This window comes from Condylura cristata, unplaced genomic scaffold (genome assembly GCF_000260355.1).
Source record: "Condylura cristata isolate star-nosed mole 26May11 unplaced genomic scaffold, ConCri1.0 scaffold00023, whole genome shotgun sequence".
NCBI classification, from domain to species: Eukaryota; Metazoa; Chordata; class Mammalia; order Eulipotyphla; family Talpidae; genus Condylura; species Condylura cristata.
Window position 1 is genome coordinate 7,410,324 of NW_004567124.1, and position 19,267 is coordinate 7,429,590.

At 37.5% G+C, this 19,267-nt stretch overlaps 1 protein-coding gene across 3 annotated transcripts in view; it reads right to left on the reverse strand.

Annotated features, from left to right (window-relative positions):
* ZNF609 (zinc finger protein 609) overlaps positions 1-19,267 on the reverse strand; it is a 167,968-nt gene that overhangs the window by 42,716 nt on the left and 105,985 nt on the right. For all 3 annotated transcript variants that reach the window (XR_001145724.1, XM_004687682.2, XM_012728660.1), the window contains exon 2: positions 7,286-7,511. Coding sequence is in view for 2 of the 3 variants with exons in the window: in XM_004687682.2 (XP_004687739.1) it covers positions 7,286-7,511 (226 nt within the window). In the remaining variant the exon portion in view is untranslated. The remainder of the gene's footprint in view (positions 1-7,285; positions 7,512-19,267) is intronic.

The following is a 19,267-nucleotide window of genomic DNA, read 5'->3' on the forward strand; positions in this document are numbered from 1 at the left end:
AATAAATCTTAAAAAAAAAAAAGTTCTCATTATTTTTAGTCAATACATAGCCTTTTTACCCTATGTGACTGAACTATATGGATACAAGGCACAATAAATTTTATTAATCAAGTATTTACTAATTGTGTGTGTGTGTGTGTGTGTGTGTGTGTGTGTGTGTGTGTGTGTAAAGTATGAACAAGTCCTTGGAAATAAAACTGCATATAAAGCACAGTTCCTTGTGTCAGCCATATTATCAAATAAAGGAAAAAAAAACAGGTAAGAATTCTAGTGGAAACAAATAAGTACTGGCTTAATATTTATGTCACTGTAGTTTTAGAAGAGTGTAAGAGGAACTCCACAGCTGCAGGCTCAAAGATGCAGAGGAGCTTGTCTGGCTCCTCTGAGGCCCCCTTTTAGTAACCAGGTATGGGCAGGCTGTGCCTGGCTCCTCTGCACCCTTTGGGCCCACTGCCACAACAGACACAGTTCAGGTTTCACACTGGTTGCGTTTGGTTTTGGGTTTTGAAACCTACGTCATTTTGAAAGCACACTAATCAGGTCTGAAATCTCAGAGCACAGGGAAGAATAAAAAGACTTTAAAAGCCATAAAAATTGGGGCAGTTCAGGTCTGACACATTGCCACTTGGAAATATCATCAACTCCTAGCTTCAGATTTCCAACTTGAACCTTTGCTTCAAATTATCTATTGCCACTTCTGCCTCCAGCATGACTGGTGCCACCTCTAAGAGCTGACTGATCCTCCAACACCACCTCCTGGTCACTGCCACTGGCCAGTACCTCTGCCACCTCTAGAATTTTCTTCTGTTGCTCTTGCCTCTGGGGCTACTTAGCCTCACCTCCAGATCATTGCTACTGGCTGGCTGTTATGATGTTGCCCCAGCAGTGCCACTTGTGATTACTTCTAGCTGTCACAGTGAGTTGGCACTTACTGGTGTCCCACAACCTCAGTTGTGGGCATGAGAGGGGCAATGCCATTTTTCACAAGCAGCTTTTAGTTTGAACTACTATAACACTATATAGGGTAGGATGGACAATCATCCTTAGCCTTAGAAACTTTTCCCTGGCCTTCCCTGGTGGCTCAACGGGTTGGGACACAGCACTGCAAGCTAGCAGCAGCCACTTCAGTGCAAGTTTGAATCCCTGCCCCGGAGGTGGCCCACATGGCTTGGCAGACCTCTCCTTTCTGACCGCTGCTCCTCTTAGCAGTGTACTTCATCAGTCAGCCTGTTCTGGGCCCCACTCTGTCTCTGGTAAATCCTCTCACCACCCCTGCACCTCTGTCTGGCCTGTACCCTAGTTCTGTATGCATAAATAAATAAATCTTAAAAAAAAGAAAGAAACTTTCCTCCTTTTAAAATCTTTTCCAGTTTCCCCCTTATAAATAAACTCTGTTACATTCACATGTTTGAAGGCTTCAGGAGAGGAAAAAGAGTGGGGCCAGAAAAAATGTTTGAAGTAGTAAAGGGTGAAGACCCCCACTTTTGAAAAAAGACAAATTAACCAATTCAAGAAGCTAAATTAACTTCTAAACAGGATAAAACTAAAAAAAATTCATGTCAGACACATCACACATTATAATTACATGGCTGAAAAAGAAAAAAAAAAACTCTGAAAGCGATCAGGGGAAAACAGCATACTACTTACAGGGAAACAATGATTTAAGTGATTCTGTATTTTTCACTAAAACTAGAAAGGCTAAAAGAAAACAGAACTTTTTTTTTGAAACAGAACATTTTTAAAGTGCTAAAAGAAAAGAAATGCAAACCTAGATATCTTTATCCAAAAATATATATTTTAGGAATAAAGACGAAGTAAAGTAATTTTCAGAGAATTCATAGCCATTGAACCTGGTTTAAACAGAATTATTACAGAGTTTCAGACAGGAAAGAAACAGAGGGAATCTGAGAACATCAGGTTGAAAATACATGAAATTAGTGTGGCTCTGTTCCAATAAAACCTTATTGACATCAAAATTTGAGTTTCATAAAATTTTCATGCCTCACAATATTCTCATTTTGTTGCCCTCCCCTTCCTCCCTTTAGCACCCTTACCTGCTTACTCCTCCCCCACCACCACCATTTTCAACTATTTAAAACACTGCCTGGTATTGCCTATAGCTCACAAGCAGTAATAACATAACGAAGGGAAGGTAAATGCACTTACATGGTGATAAAACTTCTACACTCCATTTGAAGTGGTCAAAATACTGAATTTTAGTGGACCGTGAAAACTTAAAACATGTATTGTAAACCTGAAAGCAACCACTTAAATTATACAAAGAGATCGAGAATGAAGAGTCAGTGATAACTAAGAAAGTTTGAGCTTCAAAACTGCTAGGATGGTACGGTCAGTGATGAAAGTAGCTCTAGTTAAGGGAAACAAAAGATGAAAGAAGCAAAATCTCAGGAGAAAGGATACTTTCTTAGACATTTTATTAATTATTTTTTATTTTCTTAGACATTTTGAATTTAAGAAATCACCTTCTGGTAAAGTTTCAGTCATCAGTATGAATGGAATTAGGCAAAAGGACAAGTCTAGAAAGGAAATTTTGGGGATTGTTTATTAGGAAGAAGCTACAGCCAGGACTATATGATTGTACTCATTTAAAGGAGGCTGCTGAAATAAAAACTTCTGGAAATTATGGTGTGTGAAGGCTCTGCAGAAAAGTGTGGCACAGTTTTCTAACTACTTCCCCTTCTCCCTTAGCAAGAGATAATTTTGTTTGGAGAAACCATTTATCCAGCTAAGAAAGCTGTACTTTCTTACCTTTCTTGCAGAAGGGATAGCCAAAGAGCTATAAATATAAGTCTTGAAAGTGCCTATTCTGGGTAAGCTTTTTGAAGAGAAATAGATTAGGTGGGAGACAGGTGGTTTTATTCTTCTCCTATTTTAAGTATGGAAATCCATGATAACTAGAGCTATATTAGCAATTCTGCAAAAAAGAAGTAAAGTTAAAAAGCTTAGAACATTGATGACATGAAGCCATCGTATCAGCCCTGGCCTGCCTGAACACTCCTAACTCAATGTTTCCTCAATTTTCTTCTTTATGGCATACATAGTAAATGAAAAATACATTGTGGGTACAGCTGCTTGTTTTGGGAAAAGGGAACAGGGCACCAACTGCCACAGGTTCCAACCAGAGGCCAATAGGTCACAATGACAGTGGCAGAGGTAGGGAGGTTTTCTGATTTTCACTCTAGTGCTTCTTCTGCTATACTACAAATTCTTCCAGAAAGCATATTTGCAAAAGTAAAATATGCCATTATTGAGAGCTTTCATTTAGTATTGTTGCTTATAAAAAAAAAAAAAAAAGATAGAGAGAATCCATAGTATAACTCCTGGAGTTGTTTATCTAAAGTCAGTCTTGTGATTTTTTTAAAAGATTTATTTATTTGTGCATTCAGAACTGGGGTACAGGCCAGAGGCTCAGGGGCGGTGAGAGGCTTCACCAGAGACAGAGTGGGGAGCAGAACAGGCAGATGGACGAAGTACACTGCTGAGGGGAGCAGCGGGAGGTCAGGAGAGGTCTGCCACTTCATGTGGTCACCTCCGGGGCAGGTGGGAATCGGGGCAGGTGGGAATCGAACTCATGCGGAAGTGGTTTTAGCTTCTCAGTGCAGTGCTTTAACCCCTGCGCCACCAGGGAGGGCCAAGTCTTGTGTTTTTTTTAAAACACCAAAAACCACTAAGAAATTTTTGTTCAGCAGAAGTATGTGGTATAACTTAAGGTTTCTTATACGTTGTTTCTAGGACCCTTTGTTAAGATTTTGTCTTGTGAACTAGGAGTAGTATACTTGGAACCTAATATTTTGATTTTAAGTGAGATGGGGGAAAAAAATGAAATCAGGTAGAATCAGACTTCTGAATAAGTGCTAAAGATTAACTCTCAAAAAAGCTGATGAAAACATTTCAGGTTACTTTCAGGTCTTCTTAATAGTCCTAACGTTGAGCCTAGTAAAGGAGGATCTTTGCAGTACTGGCTGAATTAAGAACAACTTAAAAAGAGAGTGGCTCTGCAGGAATTTAAGATGTCTCCAACACAAAGTTTACAGTGAGAGATATGGCAGAAAGAAGCAATGCTACAAGACATGCAAGTAAAGAAAGCAGGAAGAATTAAGGCCATAACCCCTACACCTGTTCTCAGCATGGTAGTTCAGTTTTACAGAGATCTCAAGGCTTCCGTTCTTCTCAGAGGCCAACAGTCACAGCTTCTTGCTAAACTGTAGGGGTTTTTCCATTTGAAGATAGTAGTTTGCTGGGCAAAGAGAAAGCTAGAAGTGAAGCAGGGAGCAGACAAAAGGCCTAGATGGCAGATGAATTTTTTTAAGTATAGTAAATAGTTCTTATTATTAACTTGAGAATAACTCAATATACTAGATATTCTGGATCTGCACATGATGATCTTTTTGCATGACTTCCTGATACCTAAAGATGAAAGGGAATATGACACCAGCTCTGATCCCAATTCAAAACTTGGGATGACATGTTGCTTACGTGAAAACCCTCTGGAATAGCCAGAAAGGAAAGTAACTGCAGAATAATTCTTTTTCCTATAGAATGCAAGTAAAACAAAGAAGAAAGGTGCTGAATTCTGGAATATAGTATCATCGGTATTAAAAGTATGAGAACTAAAAATCCTACACATTTAAAAAAATGAGAGTGATCTCAAATATAGTGAAAGTAGTATTCTCAGTTTCAGAGAAGGTATGGAATTTTGACATAGTTCCTAAATTCAAACAATATTATAATGTCTGTTAGATAATAACATTGTGCCAGAAATGATTACATATAGGCAAGCATTCATTCAAGTGCTTTTGAGGTACCTGGTGTTCAGAGTTATGAATAGAATGGTATACAAAATAGAGCCCTTAACTTCAAAGAACTTCTAAAACAGTGGAAGAAATACATATTAATAAAAAAATAAAATTATATAGATACAAAACTGTAAATTGTGACGAGTACTGTGAAAAGTACAGGTATATTTAAAAAAGAAAATCAGGGACAGTCACTTATAATTTCCAGATTGTATATTGTTTACATATATCCAGAGTCAACCTCTTCACTGTCTCTACATCAGTTTCTAACACAAAAGGTTTCCCTTTTTTGCATGATGGTTTCATGCAGACAGTAAACCTCATCAGCAATGTTACTCTATTGATGCTGATGAGAAAGCCAGGAACAAGCATTCTTAGCCTGTATCATATCAGTAGTTATTGCACTTTTAAATAAATACTGAATTATAGCAAATATTCGAATATTAGAATGAAACACCTGAATTTCCACAAGCTGACTGATAAAATAGCTTATGATAATCAGAGATAATTAGCTTTGCTCCTTTGGGCCCCTAGATTCCTCAGAATGGAGATGCTTTGACAGTCTGGTTACTGATGCAGAGACCTGATGGGACTCTGAGGCCCGTCTCCGTAAGCACACAACGAGGACTTGGATTCATTTCAAAAAGATTGTATGTGTTGAAATCAAATTGCTACAGATGGCACCAAGGGATCTGAAATACCTGGTGAAGTCCCAACTGCACTCCGTCTTTTTTAGGTTTACGAACTTTTAAAACAAAAGAGATACTGTTCTCAGGGGCAAATGGAATATACAAGACACTGGCCGGCAGACTTGGGCAGCAGCACCCTACAGTGAGCCAACTGCTTAGTGGAAGCCTCAAAACAAGACCATGTGGACATTTCCCTATTGCCTTGGCCTAGAAAATCTGTACTAAGTGACAGATGCATGAAGTGTGGCTGGGCAACCAGTGGAAAGGAGCTGGCTGCAACTCCAGGTGTTAAAAATAAGGCAAGGGTTGCATTTTCAATGAGCCAACACTAAGTCAATTTAACAGCGACTATTTTCCGGCCCACATTAAAAAAACTGGCAACAACAAATGCTGGCAAGGATGTGGAGAAAACGGAACCCTCTTACACTGCTGGTGGGAATGCAAACTGGTCCAACCACTATGAAAAGCTGTGTGGAGATCCTCAAATTACTAAAAGTGGAGCCACCATATGACCCAGCGATTCCATTCCTAAGAATCTACCCAAAGGACACAAAAACATCAATTTGAAAGGAAACCTGTACTCCTATGTGCAATGCAACAATATTTACAATAGCAAAGATATGGAAACAACCTAAATACCCTAAAACAGATGAATGGATCAAGAAGATGTGGTATATAATACACAATCAAAAAAGATAAACTCATGCCATTTGCAGCAATATGGATGGAACTGGAAGGGATTATGCTCAGTGAAATAAGTCAGAAGGAAAAAGAAAAATATCAGATGGTTTCACTTATAGGAGGAATACAGGGAAACCAAATAAAAGGTCAAAAAAAAAAAAAGAGAGAGAGAGAGACAAGATTTGTAGGCTGGGACATACAGCAGGGGAGGGGAAGAAGTAAGGTGAAATCAAAGGAGGGAAGAGCACAAGGGACTATGATGACAGTTCAAGGGTGATGTGGTGGTGGGAAATTCATGGGGACTACAACCCCAGAGGAGAAATCAAATACTGTACAAAAATGAACAATGTAAGAAAATTTAAAAGTTAAAAAAAATTAAAAACAGGACAAAACAAACAAAAAACCGTCGACTATTTTACATTTCCTTGACTCCCACACTGCCCTTTTATTACTTTTTCTCTTCAAGCTTGACCCAGAAGTTCATTAATATTTTAATTTTCCTAAATAAAAGAATAGGAGGGCCCTCTCTGGTGGTGTAAGGAGTTAAAGTGCAGCACTATGAAGCTGTCCACAGCCACTGCAGCATGAGTTCAATCCCCGGCAAGGGAGCTGACCCACAGGCCATGCACATCGCTCCTGACCCGCCTGCTGTTACTCTCAGTGGTGTATGTCAGTTTATCTACTTGTTCTGCTCCCCACTCTCTCTGGTGAATCCTCTTACCCCCACACCTCTGGCCTGTACCGCAGTTCATGTATGCATAAATAAATAAATCTTCCAAAAAAAAAAAGGGATATGGAAAGTATAGACAGAGCTTGATTTACCTGGCCGCACCTATAAAATGACTGCTTATGAACCAGGCTACCACTGCTGAATAGCTATGAGGGGGGATAAATTATCTAAAAGATTGGTATTGGAAATTCCTAGAAGCTGAGAGATTTTGCTAAAACGTTCACTATAACCCTCTGCATAGGTATCATCAGCAGACCAGAGTTACTCAAGACTCTAAATACTCAGTATTATTTGTAACAGTGTGACCCTGTTGGGCTCTTCTAAAAACGCACATTGAGAAAGGATGGAAAAACCACACCAGCACTTACCATCTTCTGTTTCCTGCCACACGATGCCCTCAAGATTGACACTTGTTCCAGGTTCACAGGGGCCCAGGCACTCAGGCTCTGTGGCTAAAGCCACATCGCATGTATTGACTCCGACTGATCGAGTACGAACCATGATCTGCTCACAGGGGGATGAGATGTCATTACTGACCACTGGCACTAAAAGGTGCAGTGGCAGCACCGCTGGTGTAGAGACAGGAGACTCCATCTGTCGGAGAAGAGAAAGTTGTTGCTGAGTTGCAGGGAGAATATTTAGAGGTTAACACCTATGCATTTAACCTAGTCCTAAAACCTTTCTTACCAGAGTACAGAGGGCTCTAAAAGAAAAGACTAAGGTCCATCCTTTCAAGTCTAGCTTATGATAACCACAAACCTAGTGGCTTACATATGTGCACCGTGTGCGAGGAGAAGCTTTATTTCTTATTAATGATTTTTCTTATAAACTGAGCTTGGATAAAACTGTATCCAAATTTGTGCCAGATTTCAAAAGAGCACACAGACTGGTAAGAAAGAAATGGCCAGACTTCTACTACCGTCACTGCTATGATTCCCACCAATCTATCACTCAACAAGTAATATATTACACATAGATATAAAATTTAAGAAAAAAAGGTGGTAATAAAAGGGGAAAGAAATTCCCAGTTGCTAGAAATGCTACTTCAAGAAAATTAGAACTTTATCTTTAGCTACCAGGAAATCTACATAAAGGTTATAAAAGGGCTGGGAGCAAAGTGATGGGGGTTTCTAATCCTGAGAGATTATAACAGTGATTGGTTAATGAGAATGACATTTTGGAGTGTGAATCTGACATCAAATGCATCTGTAAGAAACATGTGCTTTTACTAATCAGAAGCCAATCCATAGCAGACTGCAGATAGTTATCCCACAAAGACAGAAATAGTCGAACACTAGAACCGGCAGTCTACTTCCAAAACTAGGACCTCCAAAACTACAATGTAACTACCTTAGATGCCAAGACTTATGTAACACATCAAGAGTTAGAAGTGGTAATAAAGTGATAAAAAATAAAAATCCTTTAACTCTTTAAATCTTGACAACAGGTTGACAAAGTACCAACTCTGTGAATCTATTATTCCAGATTCTAACACAGTTTGTATATCTGTGGTCAATACAATGATTGATCTTCCCTGAAGATTAACTACGATACCAATCAAAAACCTAGAATTTTTAGTTCAGGTTGAATGTACTCTTTCAACAAACTAAAATCAATAGCACCCACACATGTATCCATAATCCAAGCTTCTGGAATAGTTTATGGCAAGACTATCACTCTACCTATAATCTGCCTACTTCTTCCCTAAGACATACATGTGCATGCGTGCACACACACGAACACAACCTTCCAGCTTTGAATACTACTCTAGAAGCTGAGATCTAGGTATTGCTTCCATTCCCTTCAGCTAGTTCTGACTTCTTGGTTTAGAAAGTCATTGCTGTTTGCAGATCATCATTTTCAAGAGTTCAAAGTATGTTTTATATACCACAGTTTTCATAAAATTTAATCAAAGAGAAACAATGTATCTGGAATTCTATCAGGACTTTTTTTTTTTTTTACTCTCTTCTAATGTTTGAAGATCAAGCATTTGTAATTTAATCAGGAAACCTCAGAATACAAAAGAACCTTGCATGATTCTATAAAATTTCTATCAAATACTTGAAGATGTTAAAAGCAATACAGAAAGTAAATGATACTTTCTATTTCTACTAATATGTCTACAACTATGACTACCACCATGTAGTGGTAGGAATCTGGCTGTTATCACTAAACCCTTTGAAGAATGCTCTAAGAAATTGGCTCATAACTCTTTGAAAAGAAAGATAAAAGATTCCTGGATATTTTACCCTTGATAGTTACTAGAAAGGGAAAATTAAAGGCAAAAGAATATGGATCATCTGGGTTTTTTTTATGAATAATATAATAGCTTATTTTTACATCATTTTGTGGATTTTTCCATCTCAGTTGTAATCCCCTTGGGCTTCCCATCACCAAATGGATCATCTACCTTTACCCTTTACCTTACTTCTATTTCTCTGTTCTTAGGGAAGAATTGAAACACAGCAATTTCATAATTAGAGGTACATTCCTTTTCTGTACTTTTCTTCTACTAGCAGGAGAAATTCCTGCAAAGCCCTCTTTGTTAGATAAAGATTATCTTAATCTTCTAGAGAGGGGTCTCCCTGGTGTCGCAACAGGTTAAAGCACAGTACTACGAAGCTGCTCCCCTCAGGGATTTATTTCAGTAGATTTGCCTGTTCTGCTCCCCACTCTGTCTTAGGTGAACCCCCACCCCCACCCCACACACACACCTCTGGCCTGTACTCCAGTTCTATATGCATAAATTTTAAAAAATTAAAAAAAATCTTCTAGACAGACTCTCCCTGGTGGCACAGTGTGTTAAAGTACCATATGCAAAGCTAGCCACAGCTGCCTCTTCATCACAAGCTAGACCCACATGGTGCAGCAGACCTCTTCTATCTCGCCCACTGCTCCCTTCAGCAGTGTACTTCAGCTTCCTGCTCTATCTCTGGTTAATCCTCTCACAGCCCCTGCACCTCTGTCCTGTATGCATAAATAAATAAATCTTTCTACACACTCACTCACTCTCTCCCTTTCTCTTCCTACTCTCACCCCCACCCCACCCCTTTTCTTTCTTTTTCCTTCCCATCAAGGAAGGATAGCTCTTTTCTGAAAGTTGTTTCATTTCTGTTTAGGTTATTCAATTCTTCTAGCTATTCCCCTAATTACGTACTGATGGATCTAGGTTGGAAACACCACTGCTGCATTTCAGGTAGTTTGCCAAATTAAACTTTGCTACAGAACTGAAAAGGAAGAGAATAAACACAATTAGCTGGACTGAAGACTAGAATAACAAAATTGACAAATGAGGAACTGTTTAACATATGTACCAAACCACCCTTACTGGTCAAAGTCATTAAATAAGAGTTCATGATATGGGCCCTCCCTCCCTAGTGTCACAATAGTTTAAGAAGCAGCAGCACTAGGAAGCTATCCACAGCCTCTGCAGCATCAATTCAATCCCTGGCCAGGGAGGTGACCCACATGGCAGGGCAAACCTCTCCTATCCTGCCTGCTGCTCCTTCAGCAGTAGCAATCAATCTGCCAGTTCTGTACCCACTTCTGTCTCTAGTGAATCCTCTTACTCCCCACCCCTCCAGATTGCACTCCAGTTCTTGTATGCATAAATAAATAAATCTTTAAAAAAAGTTCATGATCTATGTTAGCATAATGATGATGTATTTTTTAAGCAATTAAGAGAGATTTGGTGGGGTCGGAAGAAGAGAAATCACCTATCGTTTTAGAACTATTCAGTTCCTTCTACACTGCAACAGAAATTTAAGGAGAAATCATAGAGCAGCACACTAATGTTTAATTACAGCTTCGACTCTGCTAATTACCGTTTGGTCATATCTATAATCTATGTTAAGCCATAGTGCATAGTAAGTAGCTCTGTGATATTCATCTAATAACCTAGGTGTTTTTTATGAGATTTCATATTTTACTGCTCAACTAAACAAACAGTTTCATTTATCACTCTCCAGGAGAAGCTAAAAATCAGAAAAGGACTCATTTTGCCAACTTTCCCAACAAGAGCAGTGATTGTCAGACGACTGGTACCAGTAGGGAAAATAAGGAATATAAAAAGTTTGGATCATTAAATACCTCATTAACTATAATAACAACAATAAAAGCTGGACCAATTCTCATTCTAAAATACTAAGAAGTGCTACAGTGAGCCCATGGGGCTCAGCTGAATGGAGAAGTAAATAACTACAAAACAAAACAAAAATCTGAAAGGAGATTTACAGAGAAATTAAAAATGGAAGTCTCTTAAGTTTTCCAGTAGTTCATGTCCTTTATCTTTTATGATACTTCTTTTCAATACACCTTTAGCTATTAGTCTAACAGCACCAATTAGGGATCTGAGTGCTGATAGGCAGGTGACATAGAAATGAGGACCGAGAGAATACAGAAAGGCCAGAGCCATTAATCTCCCTGCAAGAAATAATTATACACTGACTTCAGCTGCCTCCCACACATAAGAGGTGTTGATGGAGGGGAAATGAACTGAAAAAAATCTTTGGGAGAGCTCCTCCCCTCTGCCCTTTACAAAAATGAGTTTGATATCTACACATTCACAGTCAAAAACAGGAAAGCTGGTAGCTCCAAGAAACTCCCTTTTATTCAAGACTGAAAAATAACTGTTAGATGAATGTTGGAATTTATTCAGAACATCAAGTAAAATTGTGTAGAAACAATATAAGATATACAGAATATTGTATTAATAAGAAGTTCTCCTTCTTCAACAATTCTAAAGGTTCTTCAGGATTTTACAGTCACTTAGCACAGGCAATACTAACTGCAATATAAGTGAACAAGGTATAGAAATTGGACTAACATAGAAGTATTCCCCATACCTATGTATAATATAAAACTGAACTGTGTTTTTCTTTCTTTTTAATAACTAAGAATTATCTTTGCTTATTCTGGAAGATAAGTGATTCCTCCTTTTGAGAATCTGGTGGGTAGAAATCTTGGAATAAGGATGTTGAGGTTAGGTTTGAGGACTGAGGGAAAAACATGAATTGCTCTTTTTCACAAAGCTCCTATGAGAATATAGTAGAATATTCCAAGTAAGTCCCCAAACAGCACATTTAAGTATGTCGTCGGGGAGGAAATCAATACCTTTTCAAACACTAAATATTCTCTGTTCAAGGTTAAAAAAAAAAGAGGTTGCTGGTTTACTGAGTTTAAGATTACATTTAGGTTGCTTTGAAAAAGAATTAGATTGCAAATCTGGTTAATTTTTAAGATATCTTGTAACAGAAGACAAGGAGGAAAAAGAAAAACACAGTAGCTGGCACCATAACCAGATATCAATAGTTCTTGGAAACAAAATGTTCTATTATTCACAGGAGACTAACTTTAGCACTCAATTTTAACCAAAGAGCACCTGGTCAAGGTCAACAGCAAAGGCTATCCCAATATATACTAGTAAATATACTAGTATATACTAGTGCAGTACAAATACAATTTGAAGACTTCAGACTCATTAGAAAGAATTCTGCAATGATCCCTCTACAGTCTCAGATTCAGGACCTAAAGATCTCTTCTGATAAAGAGATTGCAGATTGAATAGTCCTAACATTCAAATATTTCAAAATTTCCAATGTGGGAGAACAGATAAATTTTGCTGGAAATATAACAGAGGAAAAATATCATAAATGGAATCAATGCACAACAGAAATCACGTGGTAGTGTCTATTACGTCTACTACATTGACAAAGATTTTTGTTGAATGAAGCATCTCTTCTCTTAAATCTTCTGCCTACTTGAAATTCACATTTTCTTTTAGCAAACTCATTAACTTTGCAGCTGATGAGTGATGACAGGAACCTAAGTATTATCTCTGAAATGACTTTTTTTCCCCACAGAATGTTGATGATCCCTCCCTCCCATCCCTGTAGTATTCTAATTGAAACACTAGAATTAGCTTCTCAAGAACAAAGAATTTGAGAAAAAGTTCACTTTTTAGCTGCAAATGCTTTTTACCTATTTTCATATACTTATTTCCTAGAAAGTCAGAGTTAGGGTGTGTTATCTCTGCTCTATTCCCTTACCCATTAAGATATATAAACTAGGGTCCTCCCTGGTAAAGCAATGGGTTAAAGCACAGCACTATAAAGCTATTGCAGCCACTGCAGCATGAGTTTGACACCTCCCCCCCTCCCCCAAGGAGGTGACTCACATGGCATGGCAGACTTCTGACCTGCCAGCTGCTCCCCTCAGCAGTGTATTTCAGTACATCTACCTGCTCTGTTCTCCACTCTGCCTCTGGTGAATCCTCTCATGTACCACATCTCTGTATGTATGTACCCCAGTTCTATATGTATAAATTAATAAACTATAAAAAAAGATATATAAACGAACAAACAAAAAATAACACACAAGCCATTTAAGGTAAATACAATAGAAAGCTAAAGTTGGCCCTCCCTGGTGGCACAGCGGGTTAAAGCACAGCACTGAGAATCTAAAGCCGCTTCCGCATGAGTTCGATCCCCACCTGCCCCGGAGGTAACCACATGGTGAGGCAGACCTCTCCTGACCCGCCCGCTGCTCCCCTCAGCAGTGTACTTCTTCGATCTGCCTGTTCTGCTCCCCACTCTGTCTCTGGTGAAGCCTCTCACCGCCCCTGAGCCTCTGGCCTGTACCCCAGTTCTGTATTTTTTTAAATTTAAAAAAAAAAAAAAAGAAAGCTAAAGTCTTTTCCTCCGTCATGCAGAATCACAAAGATTAATTCTCAATTTAACCTATGACATCAATGAACCAAACTGGGATTAGAGATTTCAATCATCACTCATACTAATGGTCCTGTTTTAAAATATGAGAATTCTCAATCGAGATATCACAAACGGTATCCATTTGCAGTAGCTTCAGCAGGAGAAATTGGAATAATTCTCCATGAGCTTTTATTTATGCAGACTTGTATTTACTGATATTTATTTATGTGAGAACTTAAAACTGAGACATATAAACATTTTAATAAGTACCAAATAAATTGTTTTTAAAAACTAACAAGTCTGAAATACAAAATTAGAGAAACAGAGAACAGATTAGTAGTGACCAAGGGGTGAGGGTTGGTGGGAATTAGAAAGGAGGTGGGTGAGGAAAGACAACACAAATAATTCTTGTATTGATGGAGCTGTTCTGCGCTTTGTGTGACAGACACCCAAACCTACACATGAGATAAAACTGCACAAAACTAAACACACAGAGAAATATACACTCACACATTACACAAAAGAGTACAAACAAAATGGATGAAATCTGATAAGTTTGTGGGCTGCATCATAAGTAACTGCAACAATCTCAAAGTAAGAAGAGCAATAAAAATTGAGAACCACAAAGAACTTTTATTTATGTAGAGAATATATACTGATATTTACCACATTAGAATTTAAAAAGTAAAATTTGACTATGCATGAACTTATTTAAAATAATATTAAAAGTCTAGTAAATGTTAATATATGTTGTAAATAAAAAAAGCTATTTTTTAAAAGGATGTGATAATAAAATAGAGAAGAGAGGAACTGATTTACATTTGCAAACCTCTTTAGTGCCTGGTTTAATGGCAAACAGCTAGATTCTCAAGTCTATTTTTGCATTCAATCAGTGAAACATTTTAGTTAAAGTATATTAAAAAACTGGCCTCACACACACACACAAAGTATTTCTCCTTCAAATAATTATGGATATTCTCTGATATGACACAAAAAATTAAACAAACTATAGTTCTTAAAGATTAGTAGCAACGTGGAATCTATAAGCTTTTATACTCTATTACATTATAATTCATTGATGTCTTTTGCACTTTAAATGTTTCTTTTACCCATGAATAATTTGTTTTTTCCTTTTTAAAATCATGCATTCATTATTTGGAAAATAATGATTTGTTGAGTTATATAGCTTTCAAATACTGACGGATTTCATTAATAACAAAAAGTCATATTCATTAATATTGCCTCTGAGCTCATCAGAAAATGCTTCAAGTAATAGTAAAATAGTCAAACTATAAATTTTCCCAAAAGGTATTTGCTTGAGAGGTCAAAACTTTATCATTAATAATAAATATTATCAGCTGTTTTCCTTGGAGTAATAGGTTCGTTTAATACATTTTTAAGAAAATGCAAACTTTCCAACTCTGAAAAACTATTAATTTGTCAGTTACACAAATGAAAATGGCACTTCAGTATAAAACTGGCTAGGTCAGGGACCTTCTTGGTGGTGCAGCAGGTTAGGACGCAGCACTGTAAGCAAGCCACATCAGCTTCAGTGTGAGTTCTATCCCCGCCCAGGAGGTGACCCATACGGTGCAGCAGACCTCTCCTGACCTCAGCAGTGTACTTTGTCCATCTGTCTATTCTGCTCCCCACTCTGTTTCTGGTGAAGCTTCTCACCACCCCCTGCATCTCTGGCTTGTACCCCAGTTCTGTATGAATAAATAAATAAATCTTTAAAAAAAAAATTGTGAAGGCTAATGCACTATAGAGAATGTAAGCAAGGACTTCTTTATATATAAAAAAAAACAAAACTGGCTAGGTCCAGTTCACAACTCAATAGTACAACTGCTTTTCCTTGAGACAAACATTTGTACTTGGGCATGCAGCATAAGTGTTTTCTGTGTACTTCCCATTTGGTCACATAGCATATAAAAGGACATGTTCTCCATGGATGACTTGGTGATGGGAAACCCATGGGGATTACAATTGAGATGAAAAAAAAAAAAAAGTAAAAAATGATATAAAAATAAACTACTATATTATATTTTAAAAAACGACATGTTCTCATAGGTCAAGGTTTAATAAATCAGTAATTTTTACTGTTTTATTAAAGATATTTTAAAGTGGAACTGGCTTTTACAGTTTTTAAATATCTTTTACTTGGGCCCTCCCTAGTGGTGCAGTGGGTTAAAACATAGCACTAAGAAGCTAACTCCACTTCAACATGAGTTCGATCCCCCCCTGCCCTGGAGGTGATCCACATGGTTTGGCAGACCTCTACTGACCCGCCCGCTGCTCCCCTCAGCACTGTACTTCATAGATCTGCCTATTCTGCTCCCCGCTCTGTCTCTGATGAATCCTCTCACCCACCCTGCACCTCTGGCCTATACCCCAGTTTTGTATGTATGAATAAATAAATCTTAAAAAAAAAAAACTTTTACTTTAAGGGTATACCAGTGAAGAATGTGATAGCTACACTAGTATAATTTGATGCCACTGCTTTGATTTAAGTCAAGATACCACCTATTTTACCCACCATTGCTTTTGTACTATCAATGTAAATGACAACAAATGAAAATGGTGAATAATGTCTTAGTATTATTATGAAGATAGTTGCGACCTAGAAGAATTTCTTAAAAGGTCTTGGAGATATCTAGGGGTCTTGAGGGCTATATTTTCAAAACTAGTCAAGTTTTTCATTCTGGGGTTGGGAAAGGATTCAGTTTTCCCACAAGCATTTATAGCCATGTGATTCCCAAACAAAACTAGTATTTTGGTATCAAGGAAGTTGAGAGAAATTGCCATTCAGTGGGTAAATAAGAGTGACTACCAGAGTTTGGAAAGAAAGATGAAGAAAAAAAAGACAAGTAGGTAGAAAAAATAATTAGCAAGAATGGAATATAATAATAGTCCTAAGTCCTAGTTTTTACAAGTAAGGGCTGTTAATGTATTAGTCATCTTCACCAACCAAGTATAAGTCTTTTAAAAATTTGAGAGAATGAAGGGCTCAATTAAAAGTTGACGAAATGGACAAATTAATGGTGATCATTAATGATAAAAGTGACTCTTACCCTTGCTGGGGGCAGGTGAAATCATGCCCTTGTATCAATTTATTTTCAAATTTTGAATGATAAGACTTGCCTGAAATTGAAAACTTAGTAGTTCAGAACCTAAACATGCCAATATCTAAAAGATATTTTTAAAATGGGTGTTTAATTAACCAGGAGCCATGATCTCCTTCCTGGCACCCTCCCTGGTGGTGCAATGGGTTAAAGCAGCTATTGCAGCACAAGTTCAATCCCCAGCCAGGGGGGAGACCCACATGGTGTGGCAGATCTCTCCTGATGGGCCACTGCTCCCCTCAGCAGTGTATTTCAGTCAATCTACCTATTCTGCTCCCTATTCTTTCTCAATCTATGGTGAGTCCTCTCACTCACCACATCTCTGGTCTCCCAGTTCTTGTGTGCATAAATAAATAGATAGATAAATCTTTAAAAGAAAAAGTTTTCCTGCCTTATATTTTCTATTTAAGCTAACGGTAGAAGAGACAAAACTTCTAAGGGTATGAAGAGTATTATATGGTGTAGATGAAATGCTGATTATGGACACCTTATCACTGTGGAATATTTCCAAGTAGGAAACAGCCATTTGCTTAGGCTTCGGTGCCCAAGTGTCTCCTAGGTGATTTTGTGTTCTAGAAAATCACAGAATATTCCCTGATTTTGTGTAACTTCACATAAGGGTAACAGATTTGACAGGAGAAACTGGTGATCCAATGAAAGATCTTTCTATTTAAAGAAGCACTTTACACAGCAAATCTGATTTGGGTTCCTAAAGAGCACATTTATGCTACAGCATCACACTTTATATCATATAGCTATTCCTAGAAGAATATGCACAGATAAAATCATAATAACATAATGTAGAAAAGAGCATCTAATTAACCAATGTGGATAGAGAATATCCCTTCACTTTACTGGGGTGATTTAAAAGACTGAATTCTTTAATATATGTCAGATTACTAGCAGTATGCCTATAATATACTGGTGATCTCAAATAACAACCTTTATTAGCTATTCTGAGTCAAGTTACTCTAAAGCATTTATTGAATTTCACATCTATTACAACTCATTAAACCTTTTCTACTCAAACTTTTAATCAGTCAAGTTCCCCAAATTTTTATACTTTTAAGGTTGACTTTTTAAAATTAAAAACACATATAAGATCTATGTGTTTTTATGCAAAGGATCTACAATGGTCCTATTTCCTTTCCCAAAAGCAACCAAGTTAATGTATATGTAGTTGCTTACTTATGTGTACCTTTTTACTTAAAAGACAGTGCACACTATTCTGTACATTATGTGTTCATACAAAATATATGAAAGTAATTGATTTAAACTACAAATGCCTGTCTTTTTAAAAGAGACTGGATGAAATTTCAGTTTACTTAATAGTTGGTAACCATAGACATATGTAATCTTTCTGAGCCTTACTTTCTTCTTCTGTAAAATTAAGACATCAAGAGTTATTTTTCATAAAGTCATTATAGTAATCAACTGAATGTAAAGTGCTTAGTATACAGTGCCCAGGACACAGTAAACATTTAACAAATATTAGCCAATAATAATGATGATGTTATATAAAGGTAATAAATGGAATTGTTAAACTCAATCTCATCTTTCAGTCTCTTGTGCCATTGTCACTCTCCATTCAGACATTCAGTGTTTGAGCTACTTCTTTGGAAGTAGCTGGAGTGGTTCATGATAGCACAGCTTTGACTTTTCATAATGTTTTCCTATTTCCTTCTTCTAGTAGAACACTTTTCTGTGGGAAATCCATTCCCCCAACCTCATTCTATTACAGGAATGGGCTTAACTCTACCAAAAGGACATAGAATATTTGCTTCACAGGCTGTAGAGATTCTTTCTTGCTTTGGCCCTTGAATTTGAAAGAACTAATACAATTTAGAGCTGCCAGTGGCAATTTCTCCTAACATTATGAAGTATACTTGCCAATTCAGAAGAAAGTAGAACAGGGACATGAGCAAAGACAGAATCCTGATGACATTTTTTGAGTCCCTGCCCAAAACTAATCAATTCCATTTCTTAGAACCTATAAATATTTCTTATTTGCTTAAATTAGTTTGAGTTAGGTTTCTTTCACAACCAAAAAAGTCCTCACCATGATGCATCACCTACAAATTGATATGCATTCTTTCTATTTAGTCATTCGAATTATAATAAAAATGTTGGAAAAGACTGCACCAAAAGCAGTCTTGTGGTACACCACCTCCATCTTAGCTGACAAATATCTAGTAGTCAATACTCTGTAAATATAGCTCTACTGCCAAATATAAAGTTGCCCAATTAAGTCACTATCAAGTCCATATTTCATTGACATGTTAGCAAGACTATCATAAAGGGCTTTTTCAAATGCCTTAAAAATTAAGGCACTCCATCTATCCAGCCATATCGTTTTTACTGAGAAGAAGGAAGGACGGAGGGAGGGGAGATGGAGAGAAACAAAGTTAAGAATATCTTGCTTTAAAACTTAATTTGTGGGCCCTCCCTGGTGGCGCAGCGGGTTAAAGCACAGCACTGAGAAGCTAAAGCCACCTCCGCATGAGTTCGATTCCCGCCTGCC